This window comes from Echiichthys vipera (assembly GCF_963691815.1).
Source record: "Echiichthys vipera genome assembly, chromosome: 21".
Classification (NCBI taxonomy): domain Eukaryota; kingdom Metazoa; phylum Chordata; class Actinopteri; order Perciformes; family Trachinidae; genus Echiichthys; species Echiichthys vipera.
Genome location: NC_139846.1, coordinates 10590622 through 10607391, shown reverse-complemented (window position 1 = coordinate 10607391; position 16770 = coordinate 10590622). Strand labels below are relative to the sequence as shown.

The following is a 16770-nucleotide window of genomic DNA, read 5'->3' as shown; positions in this document are numbered from 1 at the left end:
GTCTCATGGGCCGCTGCCTCCTTCCTCCCTCCCAGCTGCTCTGCTCGCCTTTATCCATCATGGCCGCCTGTCAGGTGAAGCTTTCTATAGCCTAAATGGCGTTTTATGGACCTGTAGGCAATCACGCAAACATACATGCCCTAACATGCCAGCTTGTATCATAGGTGACTGTGGAATTTGTACATAATGGCACATTTCCACTGCTGTAGTATCTCTACATCTCCTACTGCTCCGTTGCCCGTTGCTCCTTACGTAACTCAGGCCTTCATTATGGATGCCATATTGACTGCAGTGAGGGAGGGAGAAGGACAGAAGAGGAGGGTTAAAGACTGGGTAAGAAGCGTGGGAGGAGGGGAAAAAAGAAGAAAGGGAAAGGGAAAGGAAATGGACAGAAGGATAGCAGACAATGTAGTGCAAAGAAAAAAGGAAGCAGAGGACAGGAAGTGAGAGGAGACACGCTCAGGCAGATAAGAGGCAGGGTAAGGATAAGACAGAGATAACCAGCTCAAGAGAAGCCCTATCTGTAACTGGGAACCCTGGGCGGCAGCGCTATGGACCACAGCCAATTAACACCACACGACGCTCGTCACAATATCACATCACACCATGAATATTTCAACAGATAATACCTCCCAGTCTTCTCTGTGCTTACACTGACTGAGTGAACACTTGCCCTTGCTGTGGCTGATTCGCCTTGTACCATGCCACATGCCTTTCCATTAGCAGCACACACAGGATCTCAGGCTATAAATCAAGATTCCCACTTTGATTCACCTTGAATGTTGTGGATCGATTTGAAACGAATTCTCTTCGGCTGTGTGGCTTTAGGCTGAACTGGTCTGAGAGCCTGTAAAATGTATTATTATGGAGCCATAACCTTAATTAACTAACTGTGGGAAGATATTTCTACAATTATACAAGGTTGCTTTAGTATAATAATGATAAATGAAGGCCGCTGCTGCTACCAGTTGTTGTTTTTTTTGTGCCTGGAGCAAGATTATGTTTTGTTTTCTATGTCTTATCTAAATTATTTGTAGTTGCAATGTGTGTGCACTAATTCAACAAGTCAGATACCAAATCCACTGCTTCCAAAGCTTTGTAAGAAACAAAGTGATGAATTCTGACTCCACTCTACACCCATTACCTAATCTATAACCAGGCAGCAGAAACAACCTGTAAACACAAAATGTGACACATTATCACTCTCTTTTTCTCTCCACCAACTGCTGAGGGAAAAATCTGGCTCTTCAGCTGCTTAAAGCCCCGCTTTCTTTCCAGCTAGTTTCTAACTTGGTCTGCGTGTTTGTGTTGGTAGAGTGGGTTTAAAAGAGCCTTCTTTCTTCTGGGGCTTAAAAATAACGCTGATGAGTACAGTGAGAGAAAACCGAAAATGTCATTTGTTACCAAAACCATCAGCTGAAAGATGGTGAAAGGGGAACTGCAGAGTCGATAATTGTCAAAGGTTATTATCAAAGTAGCTTTTTTATCCTTTATTAATATCAAAATTAGAAATGCACCGACCCCGTTTTTTTACCGATCCAATCTGATACCGATACCTGGCCTGAGCGTATCGGCCAATACCCGATACCTATCAGATACTACTGTTGAATAAATGAACTGGTACCTTGTCATGTGAGTGAAGGCATCAGGCTTGACATAAACATTTAGCCTTGTTAAAAAAGGTAACAAATTAACACAGATATAATGTACTTAATATATTTATTAACAAATAACAAAGTGTACATTAGCATTAAAAAGGAATAAACACCACTTCCATGTAAAGTGCACTGCAAACAGATATTTTAAAATGCAATATAAGAAATAGCAGCTGCCTGAAACCCAACAAAGAATGGCTTAATTAACTTGCTGTGTATGATATAAATAAAAAAAGAAATGACTGGATCAGAATGCTAATTAGTCAATATCAGAGCCGATATCCGATCTGGGTATTGGATCGGTGCATCTCTAATAAAAATATTGATTGATAGCAGCTTGAAAAAAATTAATCAAAAATGTATGAAGCCAGTCACCTTCAAAAGTCTGACCTGAATCAGGCCTTTGAAACAGATTACAGTCTAGATGTTCCACTAATAAGGTGACATAAGAGGTCAGACGCCTTTAATATAAACGTCCAACACTGTAACATTATGACAAAAAATACAGGAAAGCACAAGAGGTCCCCTTTAAAAGTATTCCAGCAATTTTGTATTGCAGGTCATAACTTCTAAGTTAATAGACTAAGATATCCGGACTTCCCCAATATGGATCAAGCTCCAAAACCTCTTTATCTCCATAGTGCAACTCTTAATGCTTCCTTTAGAAAATAAATGCCCTCATATTTCAAACTTAACTCATCGAGTTTGTAGCAAAGCCGTCCCATTTAAAATATAGTAGCCCGAGATGATCTCAGAAACCACAGAAGACACTATACAGCTGTTTTCGCAGCCTGACAGGTCCTAATTTTAACATCTAAAATTGAAGAAAAAAAAAAAAAAAAAAAGGTTCTTTGAATGAGTGTATAATATTTGCAAACACATGTAATGTAAAGTGAAGAAGTATATTAGGGCAACAACTCTTTTCCCTCTCCCTAATAATCTAAGGTATGTCGGGGAAATCACTGTGAATTACTGCCCACAGTCAGAGTCTGCACTTCCTCTGACCCCAGCTCGCTCTCTCTGGTGGCCAGACCACTGAGAGGCTATTTTTTACTAGTCATCTGTCATGTAAAATGCCAGCGGGGGTAATCTCTGCCAGGTTATCTATAAAGCCAACTTATCTTTTTAATTAGTGAGCCGGAGAGGGTGACTCTGGAAAATAACAACATAGATCTGCTCGAATTATCTGTCTTTGCCAGCTACGAGCTACCTCCAGAAACAGCACAGGAGGAAAATGTCTGCTAGAATGGATGGATGGCCAAAAGCTCAGTGCTTACAGCTAATGAGCGCACTCACTGTTATAGACACTAAACACCCAGTGAAAGACAATAAACCAATTTTTCAGACACTTGCTTGAATTAATATGCAAAAAGAGAAGCTATCCAATGAGCTGTAAAGCAGGAAGGGAACAAAATGTGGACAGAAGATAGCTTATTTCATAGATCAAAGGCGTAAATCTTTAACAGTTCCAGCAATCAGAGTGATTCTGTGGAAGCGAGCACTGATTGCAATTCCTGTCGTGCATAGGCAAGCCTGCACGGCCCTGTGTGTGTGTTTGTTTACATGATGCTAATTGTGGCCCAGAGCAGAGCAGGCGAGGCTTTGCTCTGATAAACAGTGACGCTGAGCCCTCTGGGGCCCCTAACCTCTCACATCAGCAGCCCCTAACCTTTCTTCATTTAAGAAACAAGCTGTCACCAAGTCACCTAGTTAATCCTCCATCAATCCCACCGCAGAATGAATAAAACATTTTATGATGTATGATTTTGAACGTGGGCGAGACAAGCTGGGGAAGTCGTAAATAAGAAAACTTTGTTCCAAAATTAGACCGACTTTCAAAGAACAGGACAGAAACTTTGACCGGATTGGTCTTCTAACGGCTCTGTCGTAGAGAATGTTATTTTAATGCCACTATAAACAACAAAAAAAGAAGAAACATGTACGTAGGTCTAAGAAATGAGACAGAAAAGGAAGCAGATGCAGCTTTTCTTCTTCCAAAAACAAACCAACCACTGTACAGTTTACATTACCATTTGACTGATGCCGGACATGATTTATTTAAGCATAATAACTACTTCTGTCTTTGCACACACACTTCAATGCTTATGGGGATCGTAACTGATATAACTTTTTAACCTAAGACTAAACTTTTAACCTAAAACCTAGTCTCAAGTCTAAGGTTGCAATCTCGCAGTCGGGCCTTCTCAGGGCCATGGCTTTGCTTCTTTTCTCATTATCACCCCCAGCTGTTGATAGTAAAAACATTGATCAATAGTGCTGCTAGTGGTCAAAAGCTCCACGGGGTACCTTCAACTCTCAAACATTCAAAAAGTTCTAATTTTCCACAAATGTTTTCACTCTCAAAGTCTAAAACTTGAATAAACGTAAATAAAAGCACAAGAGCACACACACAGACACATGCCGATCACTGATACAGCTTGTCTGGTGACCATGGAGCACAGAGTGACCGTAGCGTTGTTGGGTTTTGGATACCAACCTTGGCCTTGTCGAGCTGTGCCTGAGCCTGTCGCTCTGCCTCTCTGCGCACGGCCTCCTTATCCTCCTCAAGGGACACATCGGAGTCTGATGGACGGCTGGTGTAGGAGTCGGCCGAACCCTGCAGAGACACAAATATTAACACTTCAGCGACACACACGTACACTGAAACTCAACTTCAGCCAGTTGGTATTCACACTTTAAAACAGACAGGTCGTGAGGAGTGAATTTGTTTTGCATTGCCCTTCCTCTTTTAAGAAATGTTCAATGTTGGAGTTGAGCATCTGATGTGCAACTTACAAATGTGCAAACCAACCCACACAGACCGAAGTGTAAAGCTCTGACCATCAAAGGACTCTCAGTTGATTTCATGAAATAATGAGCAAGCCATTCTACTATCACTGCAACAACTTGAGGGAATCGAATCTGTAGCAAATTACGAACACTTCCTCTTTTTCTGAAAAAGGATGCCAAAGGACACAAACTGTCTTTCAAAGAATTACATCACCAGCAGCTCTTCTTCTATCCTTAGCTCTCTCTCAGCTGCTCGCCTGCAGATTTGTTGTGATCCTTGTGTGAGAAACACTGAGAGAAATGTTGAAAAAACAGAGTATTTCTCTACGTGATATGTGGTTGCGACAGATCTGCTCAGACTCACATATACCAAAACACACACACGATTACTACCTTAGACACACTCCTGGGAGCAGTGCATTGGTGAACACTACCACACATGCATCACAAAACTTGTTATATACTATGTGAAAACAGATCATAAATAATGAAGGTAGTTAAAGGATTACTTGCACATTATTGCTATATAGGCCATAGTGTTTACAATGCCCTACAAAAGCTACAGGACAGTTACAGTAGACAAGATGTGGGAAAAGAAAACTATGAGGAGAAAAAGAGAAAAAAAGGTTTTTACGTTTTCTGGCTGCAGGATAAACTGTGACACAGATGGAGATTTAAAACCAACAAGAAAATAGTTAACATAGATCATAAATACAACCTTTTGGGGAAGCTAAGGAGGAAGAAACACAATATTATTAAGCTTACCATTAGGGCTGTGTATTGGCTAGGTAAGGTACGATAAGTATCACGATACAGGTGATACGATTCACTATATTCAAGTCAGATTCTGGTCTTAACTTAATTTTGACTAGATTAATATGTAGTTACTGCGCTTAGGCTCCATAGGACAGCACTTGTATAGCTACAGCAAACTGAAATTAAACACTGATGAAAAACATACAAAAAGTGAGGAAAAGTTTCAGAATTTATTTTTGGATGCTGGAATGAACAATATATTTGCACGTACACCACAGGATGATTTCCCAGTGTCACATATCAGTTTCGGTTAAGTATAAATGAGATTAACTAAGTGAAACCAGTGTGAGCCTTATCCTTACCTGCTCACTACTATGCCACCCGCACAAGGTCTTTCATTCATCTCACTGCACCAATACACTCTGCTGTCTCAGTTAAAAATAGCCTCTCTCACTCTGTGCCTGATTAGAATTACCAGCCACCACATACATACAAAGGAGGATTGTCTTCTCCACTAACATTACCTGACTTATGTACAGATGATACAAATGTTACCGTACATAATGCAACAGCTATTAATATTTATGTCCTCCATTTTACAATGAAACCCTGCTCTTTGTCTCACATCCTCCCTCCTTTTTACCTGATATGAATCACTCATATGAAAGCAAGCTCATTAAATATCCATGGGATGCTTTTGCTGTCATCACATCCATGATCACATTAATCTCCCAGTTGCTTTCAAAACATCAACAGGCTGTGTGTCAAACGCTGCTCGAGCTTGAGTTTGAATATGCAGCACTTACACATTCGGATAAGATGTCCTAAACTGGCATCTTATTGCACATTAGCTTCTCTTTTATGAGCTAGATTTGGCCTGGAAAAGTGCAGGTGAAAATACCTGGTATGATTACTCCATCAAGTCACAGCTAACGATGGGGCGTGATCAAGAACCTCGTCCCAGTGGGTCAGAGGGAGGTGATATGGAGCTCTGCCCAGAATCTGACAGCCATAACTGATAACAACATACAGTTTTCTCATCATCACCAGGCAATACACAAGCATGCCACACTGACCCCAACACTGTGGACTGATGGATGAAGCAGAGACGCACGGACGTGCACAGACACACAAAAACAGATGATGTAAACACTCAAAATCTGCTTACACAGCCATCGGAGCTCTTGACGCGATCTCCCTTGGCTCGTTTCAGCAAGCGGATCCAGGTGGCCTTCATCAGCCACACTGGTCATTCAGTGTCCTTAGCCACTGCCCCCTCCTACTGCTGCTTCAACTACACCCAACTGCACGGCTGTGGTCACTTTTGCACCAGCGCTGTGGCAGCCGTCACTGCTTTGGCTACAGGTACATTCAACACTGTGGCAACATGGACAGCAAGCTCCTGTTACACCTTGGCTGTAAATGCTACCTTCATCTCTGGGTAAATAAACAGCTTTGGAGTTGGGGCTCCTTGTTTTACTGCAGCTCCAACTAGCCCTGCTGCTATCTGTAGAGCCACTGCTCCTCCTGCTGCTGCTGCTGCCGCTGCCAAAGATGGGGAATCCACAGGAGCTCTCTGCCCCACGCATAATCTCAGCAGCTCTCTCCCCGTCTGCCCCAGTCTCCTTGAGTGCTCAGACTGCCTCTGCAGGTGCTGAGGCTGACTCCCAGTGCACGTCAGGTGGCAGCGATGCTTCTTAGCCTCTCGTTCCAAGCTTTGGCTCCTGCCTCGTTCTCCTCCTCCTCCGCTGTAGCCCCCCCGTGCTGCTCCACAAGCGATGGGTAACAGCAGTTTATCAACATGAGTCCTGGTGTGGCTGCCTGTGAACGACTCTCCTCCTGATGCTAATGAAGCTGCTGCCTCTCAGGTGCTGCAAGCTCCCTCTTTCTTACTCCCTGTGTCTCTGCCTGTCAGTGCATGCCCTGCACACTCCTTCAGTAATTCTGTCTCTCGATCTCTGTCTTCACCCACCCCTCCTCCTCCTCCTCCTCCTCCTCCGTCACTCCCCTCATTTATTTTTCCTCAGTTACCCCTTACAGTCAGTCCATCTGCTCGTTGTGTCTCTGCAGTGATCGGATGTGCGTGTGCTACATGGACACTGTTCATGTGTTGACTGTGCATGCTGTTTTGTTCTTTTTACTTGTAAACACATCGCATTCACCCTGACCTGAGATGGTTATAGCTGTTGAAATAAAAAGTGCCACATCACCATCTTGTCATAGATGAGAAAATCTGCTCACTTTTATCATGCATCATATCAGGGCTCATTTTTCTCATTATCGATTCATGCACTGGTTCTCAGACTTTTCCTTTCATGCCCTCTGTTAGAAGCCAAAAATAATTCCCGCCCACCTCCTACCCCAGCGTTTTAATTATTTTTTTTTTCAGCCAGGAACAGCATTGGGGAGAAAAACAAGAAAAAAGATTTATTTAATCACTATCCTGAACATGGACTGGATGTTTCTCTTTATATATTATTGAATGGTAACTGGTGTGCAAATGCAAAACAATTCAGCTTAATTAGACAGAAAAGGCTCAACTTGAGAGCACAATTGGCTCTCTCATATTTCGGTGGTATTGACAGCAGTATTTGCTCAATAGGCATGACCTGAATAAATACGCATCTGTATTATTATTATTATTATTAGTTTGAGTAGAGCTGAATAAATTATTTGTTTAAGTACGCTTTTAAGCAAAGATACAGAAGAGCTAATTCTAACTTATAAAAATGAGGTAATTCTCTGATTTTGATTATTGTTATAAATATTACTGTTTTGCATCATCTCACAATGATTATTTCTAGGTGTGGAACTGTTGAGCAATTTGAATATATTACCTTTGGCTGTGGTAAATTGTGATGGACATTGTTCACAATTTTCGAGTATTTTATCGAGGAAAATGAAATGATAAAATAAGTAGCAGATTCATCGATAATGAAAATTACATTGTCAATTAGACTACTGACAGAAAATGAAAGTGATAGTAAAGAAAATATTTAGGGTTTTGGATTGTTGGTCAGACAAGTCAGGAACTTATTATCAGGAGATTAATCAATAATTAAATAGTTAGTTGAAGCCCTAATAGTGAGCATTTATACAAATAAATATACTACATCTTCTTTTAAATGATCTCTTCTTCGCTCTTGACTCAGCATGAGGGATTCTGAGGTGAATGCTGCTCTAAATCCTCGTCCGTCTGATCAGCCGTGATTCATTACAGTACATGTGAGCAAAGCCACACAGGACAAATGGGAATAATTACAGCGTTAATTAAAAATTTCCCATCTTCATAAAAGGAACAGCCATCATCAAACTCTGCAGACGGATTATTCAAAATGTCCCTTTTATTTGCACTGCTGCGCTGCTGACGCATGATGCTCCTCTTACTGACCCGTCATGAGGTTGTGTGAGGTCAGAGGAGTCAGGGGTCGGCCCGTGGGACCTGCAGTTGAAATAGCCTCGCTGGTTTATGGTCAGCAGTCGCTCCCCGAGGAGCACTAACTGTAGATCAAAGGATGACATGCTAATCAGTGGTGCTTATCATAACCAATCAATGACACGCCTCCATCTGCTCAGGGTCTTTTCAACAAGACACATGCACTTAAAAATGACACATCTTACATGAAAGGAAAGGCAGGGGGAGGATGTGATTTTAGCTCATTAAGACCAATTAGCCTAACGAGGAAGGCGATTACCTGTGGTAGATTAAGTTTTGAATAGACATGGTGGAAGAAAAAAAAATCCGTCCATTGTAACATCAAACCTCTCTGATCATCTCAACTGCAACAGCAGCTCAGTTTAATCCGCAGCTTGGCCTGTTTTTCAAGAAATTGTGCAATGGTCACATATGTTTCAATAAGGCGAGTTAACACTAGCCTCCAGAGGTCTTAGGGCGGGGCACAGATGCTCTAAACGTGGCCCTGTGGAGCCTGGAGATGAGTGGTGAAGCTGTGAAGGCTGCACTCCGATATCAACACTGACAAAGACCCACAGCGACAGAATGAGCCTCTGGCTGCCAGACATGACCGACCTCTAGATCCGTTGCCACACCGATGCTGACAGCACTGTGTAACTCACATACAGGCCACTAATAATAATCTAACTGCAGTATGACACTGCTTTGATCCATGAGGAGAAGTGGGTTTTATTTGGGGGAATCTCAGCTCCGTTTAAAGAAGCAGGAAAAAGCTGCAAATCGCATCACATTTGCTAAACAAAACGTTGATATCAGACAGATTGCCACAACATGCATTACGTTTGATCGCAGTGTTTTTTATGGCTCTGGGTGTCAACACTTTGGTCCAGGCTGAAATATGTCCACAGCAACTGGACGGATTAAATATAAATTTTGTTCAGATGATTCCGACCGACTTGCAGACAGCGTCCTTGGGCAAGTCACTAGCAAGACACTACCTTAAACATGCTAAACTAACAGGATAAACATTAAACCTGCTACATTAGGCTAAATGTTGCAGCATTATAGTCCCTGCACCACCACACCCTCAACAACCTTTGCTTTACCTAGTAAATGGCACACTACTTCATTCACTAGCGCTGACAGTTTACACTGGACCTAAATCGTGTCCTGCAGAATTCGCCAATATTGACCCTTCTTCCTAAGAAAAGTGGGCTGCAAATCTTCACTCGCAACATTGGGAAAAACAGAGAAAGAGAGACGAAGGGGAGTTGAAAGGGCAATGGTCATGTGGTCTTAATACTGCTCTTATTGATTAAATTGGACAGAGGCCTTAGCTGTAAGACCACCAACGACCTCTACATCCAGAAGTGGCATGGCGATCATTACATTAGACCATTACAAATCACTGTGGCTATTACCATGGCGAAACAGGAGGCTGTGAGTCAGTCACTGCTGCCTCTGACAGAATCACTTACAGTGGATGAAGGCTTTCCACAGAGGAATTTCTTCCTGATGTGAAAGCTTCTATTTTCCTTTTTAGTTACTATAGGAGATATTCTCTATATGTATTCACTCATGCAGATAATAATGGCTGTACATGGGAGCTATAAAATGCTCTTATGGTCAAGACTCCTCCTTATTTATTTTAATTTTTTTACATACAGAAAGACTTCTGCTTCTTTCCTTCCACTCAGGGCAACAATCACTTACAGTCTGAACCACTGTTTCCAATTTTATGTTTTGTGCACGTCCGCATTGGATTTCCCCTCTCCTCGGAGTGCCCCAAATGTTCTCCCACTCTTCTCTCACCCATTGGCAATTCTTTTCACCTTTTTCCATTTCTTCCCATCCCACTTTGACCCCTTCCTCTGCTGCTCTCATCTCCTGTCTCTCTCTTGGGATTATAAATGGCCTTCTTGCCTCTATAGTTTGCTCAAGAAGGAACGGACAGTTATACATCTCTTGCATCTTCTAGACAACACTCCCAAGCACTTGTGACTGTAGTGACGTCAAAATCACGCTCATTCTTGTCAGTGTCATAACTGTGTCTTACTGAAATGTACAGGCATCTCCAGATCTACAGACAATTGTCTTTTTCTAGTGATAGATGTTTGAACAGCTGCTGATCAGGACTCAAACTTAAGCTAGAAAATATTAGCATGCTAACATGCTAAACTAATATGGTACTTACTATAGTAAACGTAACTGCACATATCATTGTGATTGTGAGCTTGTTAACGTAAAGTTTTAAGCAATGCTGTGCCCAAGTATAGCCTCATAGAGAGTGAACTTAATATTCAGACCTTCTAACAAAATGAGCAATAAGCAAAATGAGCAAAAAGATTATGCAGTGGATCTAATGGGGCAGCATGGTCAGACTGCACAGTATACCTCACATTATGCATCATGACTGAAGAAGGAAGATTACTGCTCCTGCCAGGTCATGTTCAATTCTGGCTGATGGACACAACTGACTGCAGTGGGCTGACAATGGGCTAAGCGTGTGTACTAGCGGTTTCAGGCTTGGCCTGACTCATTCTTGGCTGGAACCAAAGCCTCTTTTCCAGCCATCTGTCCGTCACTGCCTCTTCACTCAGTGCAACACAAAGTCAATTAAATCATCGGTCCACAACAAGCGTCTTGTTCGTCACACAGAGACAATGAGAGCAGACATGACAGCCAAGAGCGAGAGATGTGACCGCTACAAGGAATAGTTACTAATATTTAACAAAGTGGAAATAATACCAAGTAAGCAAGAGTGAAAGAGAAACAGAGTGTCCGTATATCTGTGAAAGAAAAAGAAAGTGAGTGTGAGAGAAAATTGAGCAGACAGATAGAAAGGGGGAGGTGTAATGATCTCTGGTGTGGCAAAAGAGGGATTGGCTGCATGGACGCCAAGGTGACACTGACAGGCCTATGAAAAAAGTGTTTACCCAGCATCCCATGTGCCAGTGCATTAGATAAGTGCATCATCCCATCGAGGTGATTGACTCACTGGCTGTCAATCACATGATCTAAGGGTGCATTTGAGCTGCAATGATTAATTGATTAATCAAATCATTATCATTAATCAACTATCTCTGTTTGAGTAACTTTAAAAAATAAATTGTGTCCAATTTCTCATTCTTAAATGTGAATATTTCCTCCACTGTGTGTTTCTTTCCTCCACTGTGACAGAAAACTGAATAGCTTGAGTTGTGACCAAAACAAGACATTTAAGGACGGCATCTTGGGCTTTATGAAACCTTTTTTCATTATTTTCTGACATTTTATAGACCAAAAAACTAGATAAGATCGACAGATAAAGCTAAATGCTAAAGAGGAAACGTCTACTGATTTTGGATTGTGAAATTTTGCTGGCACTGTCACTGTTCATATGGACGTACAGTAGTCAAACAGAGCAAGTTTAAAATCAAGTTTTCCTGAAGTTGCCATTAGGAAAATGTTTACTGAGGTAATAAATTGAGGAGAATTTTTCCTTTTGACTTCTATACAATATGACTTCTTTTTGTAGCCAGAGGAGTCACCCACTTCTCGAAATACCACCTCCTCATTGGCTTCACTTGTCAGGTCCTGATAGCTTTTACCGTAATTTTTTTGTCTTTGTTGTTGACATATTTTAGTCTGGATCAAAGTAGTGCCATTCCTAGAGCATAAATATTGATCCAACTTCAAAGATTTCAGATGCTGGCATGAAATATTGATAACTCTAGTCTAAAACATACCGGTACCAGCCCTCAGAAACCCATACAGATTTAACCTTTTTCCGTGCTGCTCTGACTTACATGTACTTCAATGAACATGTACTGTGTGGTGTTGCACCTCACAGAGAGCACGTCAAATCCCTGCAGCATTATGACAAGACAAATGCAGCGTGACGGGACCCCTACAACTGCAAAATATGTGCTAATCCTTTTCCTCCCGTAAGTATTACCTGCAGGCAGCAGCACCAGTCCCTTGAGGGGCATTGCTCTCATTTGCAGTGAATCCCCTTACAGCGAGATCTAGTTTATCTCACAGTTCCTCCTTCCCTCTCAGGTCCCTCCGTAGAAACACGGCACCATAATAGGATGATGGTTGATCAAGGGGAATACAGTGAGAGAGGCCAGAGGCTGCTCTGTGCTATTTTGTGCTTGCGTCATCAATATCCTGGCGGTTTCCCGGTGTATGAAGCGGGCTGTGGATGATTGATGAGAACTGGCTAAGAGAGCAGAACGAGCTGCTAACCGTCTTCAGTGGAGCAAAACAACATACCATCCAACAAATAGGAGTGTGCTCGCTTAAAATGATTTCAGCTTCATTTATTCCATTTCATACAGAGATAAATGATATACTCTAAGGCTCATTTATGCAAAATTGATCTTGTTGCCACAGGAAGCATGAGGATTTCCCAGATTTCAGTGATAAATCGGACGAAAAAACCTCTCAAGACAGACAAAAAAGGTCAATTCAAACATGTTTTACATTGACTGTTAAAGATCATTTCCCTACATACAACTAAAAAACTAAGTGGACCTTGGTGCTTAGATTTCAGAAGTCACAAAACCCAAAACCACCAGTTTCTCATCATATATGCCAAATAAAAGCATCAAATAGTCACATTTCAAAAGCTGTGATAGAACTGTAAATTTTCAGTTGGTCCAGCTGTTGATTTAATTAAATTCACAATGATAGTTGTTAGAAATCATGTAACTACTGTTTAGTTTTAACTAACCAACTTAATCTCAGGTTTAATCACTTTTTCATCACTTCATTAAAGGCCCTGCAGTCGCACATGTGTTTTCAATCATTCATGCTGATTAGACCTCTACTTATATTGATGTTAAATGCCTTAATGGGATACATTTTAATCCAGGTCTGTCGAGGCAATGCTAGCGTTGTGCCAGATGAACGGTGTTTGGCCCGTCTCTGCCGAATGCCGTGAAATGCCCACATTGCACAACACAGACCAGGATTAAAATGGGTAAAATATCTCTTTACTCTTGGATCATTGTTAGATTTTGTTAAACTGAATCATAGTGTTGCACTTTACTCCCATCTGACATGTCATATGGATACTTTAATGTCAAACCAAAAATTATGATCTCAATATTAAGATAACTATTATTTATCACGACTATTATATAATATATATATATAATGTACAAATTTTTGCATCAAAATGAGATTCTTCACCTGAATTCAGCCATCTCCTAGAAACAAACTAATCTCTTCGCCTTTTGCTCCAGACATTTCATTTTCGTTTCGCCCGTCTGCTCTCTGTTGTATATTACTCTTCTACTCTGGACTGCAGCCATGAGATTCAGCAAAGTTTTTCACTGGCTGCCGCTGTGTGGTGCGTGCTTTTTTTGCTATGCAGCGGAGCACATATTTTAATTGTCAATATCCCAGTCAATCATGTTCATTTAATTGCGGAAAGCCAAAATTGTGATCGGGATTAATATTTGATTAATTGTGCAGCCCTAGCTGAATAGATCACTTATAAAATCAAACAAGAACTGTGTGTGTGTGTGTGTGTGTGTGTGTGTAATTGGTTTTCTACGACCTGAATGATCAACAAGCTATAGATTGAGCAGCAGGAAATTTCTCATATACCCACAACAGTGCACAACAGTATTTGCTGCATACAAACTCAAAACATGGACACAGGACAGACACACATGCGTTCTGTAGCACTAAATATTATTTATTATTATTATTATTTAATGCTGTTTTTTGCTATGCTAGACTGGTTTCAGGTTAACTTGTTTTGTTTCCTTTTTCTCATTGTTCTCTTCGTTGTTCACAGTGAAATATTCGAACCCACCACTCAGTCTTCTTGAAATCGACCTGACAGACTGATACTTTAACTAGAATTTATAATAAACGTCTGCAGGTTTGAAAAATTCTTGCTTTTGACAAGGTTTTCTGTGTTGACCTCTGTTTACATAAATGATTTCAGGGGCTTATTAAACATTAATACAAGGGTGTGGCTAATGACAATCTCTGATTTCTATCACCACCATATCTCACACACACGCACGCACGCACACACGCACGCAGCCACACACGCACACACGCACACACACACACACACACACACACACACACACACACACACACACACACACACACACACACACACAAAGAACAGGAAATGTTTGAAATACTAACTAGAAATGTGTATGGACAACTTCCACTCATTTACACTGATGGTGCTCAAAGTTATACAACATCAAAACTACAGAAACTCTCTGTTTGACTCGTGTGGTGAAGGCAAAACTTGAGCTTTTTCTGTAGGTCAACTTACAGTAAGTGCTCTGTACATTAAGGACTAAGCTTACCCCAGTTGTTTACTTTCTTTCTCTCTCTCTCGCTTGTTAACCACTGTCTCAGCCCACTTTAAGCTAGCAGTGGTCGTGCAGCAGTGCTCGCAAATTCAGACAAGATGCGGCGTCTCAACGCGGCACACTGCGAGGGAGTCACAGAGTGCACATTAAGCATGACTCTCGCTAACTTCTAGGGCAAAGCAGCAATGAGGGAGAAAAATAGGAAGTGTATGATTACGCCCCTTTAAATCCTACACTAATAACCTCTATTCTCCTGCAGCCTGAGCCAGACCTCTTTGTTCAGAGGGGAGAGAGAAAGAAGAGTGAGGTAGAGGTAGAGCAGAGTTAGGCTCATAAAAGTGTGAAAGGATAGTGTTTGAGTAGCAGAAAGCAAGTTTACTCAAACTTACCAGATCTGACTCCTCACTGCCGGAGTGATACATTTCACTACCCTCTCTGCCGTTCAGCCCGGCTGAGAGAAAATCTCCTCAGCTGCAGCCCATCTCCTCTCGGAGCACAGGAACTCCTACCAGCCCCAACTGCTTTCCTACTACAAATATCCCAACTCCAGAGGGGAACAGCTTTGCCTCTGTAGCCCGAGTAGAGGGAGTTCGAGCCGGAGGAAAGAAGTTAGTTCCTCTCAGCCCTTCTTTGGCCTACTTTTGTCTTTGAGAGACAGAGAAAAGACCAGCGTCTTTCCCACGCTGGGTGAACACTCCTTCAGAGCTCCGCAACCGTCCTCCAACCCCAAAAACAAGCCCCCCTACCCCTCTCCCCTCCCACACGCACACATATATACACTGTTTTACACACACACACACACACACACACACACACACACACACACACACACACACACACACACACACACACACACACACACACACACACACACACACACACACACACACACACACACACACACACAGTTAGGAAGTAAGATCTCTGGCCAAAAGGGCCGGCCTGAAAATTCCAGAAAGCACCGAAAGCAGCTGCAGAAGCTTTTTATGTCTGTGTGCGAGTGTGTGATCTTGGGGAGTTTACATGTGTTTCCTTAAAGAGGCTACACTCTGAGGAGAGGAAGGCTAAAGGATCTGAACTCACTGTATAGTCCCGACACATGTTGTTGAGACTGAAACGCCAGGAAGTAATTATCTTCACTACATCAACGAAATGCCATATTTGCTTTCATCATCAAGGGGACCAGAAACTCATTGAAACTTTCCGTTTGCTCATTTGATGGCACACCATTAACCATACATTAAAATATATGACAAAAGGAAGTTACTTTGTACCATAAGAGTACATAACACACAACAAAATCGTACATCTATAAAATTAAAGCCATATAAAAGTTGGTTTAGTAATGAAGTGACAGATTACTATTACCAGTCAATGCTGCAGTGCAGCTGGTATGCATCTAAGCAACTGTAGTGGTTAGTGTAAAAGAAAAAAAGCACATTCACTTCAAAGAATCTATTTGTGATCTGCAGTGAGACTCTGAAGCTGCTATGTGTGTTTTGTAATCACTGCTCTTATAGGCTGAGCAGGTTAAATAGTCCATTCAAGCGGTAAAACATGAGTCAAAACATGAGTTGGAAGCTGAGTCATGAGTTCACAAAATGAAACAATGACAAGTTAAAGTGTTCCTGTTATAAAACGGTAACACAGGAATGCAGCTATGTCACTGGAAAAGCATGAACACTAATGAGAACCGAAATCTAAAACAACAAGCTCTGAGCTTTATTCGACATCACGTTAAAGCCCTGATTTGTATTTTTCAGTGGGGAAAAATGTTTTCTGGGCGGCCCATCCTAAATCCTGGATTATATTGTGTTTGATC

General features: G+C 41.6%; 1 protein-coding gene across 1 annotated transcript in view; it reads right to left on the bottom strand.

Moving 5' to 3' along the window:
• The window catches only part of cacnb2a (calcium channel, voltage-dependent, beta 2a), a 30322-nt gene extending 14843 nt beyond the window's left edge, over positions 1–15479 (bottom strand). Inside the window, exons 1-2 of the mRNA XM_083935757.1 lie at positions 15338–15479; positions 4153–4272 (exon numbers count right to left, since the gene is read on the bottom strand). Coding sequence (XP_083791883.1) covers positions 4153–4272; positions 15338–15370 — 153 coding nt within the window. The 5' untranslated portion in view covers positions 15371–15479. The remainder of the gene's footprint in view (positions 1–4152; positions 4273–15337) is intronic.
• Positions 15480–16770: the final 1291 nt, after the last annotated feature.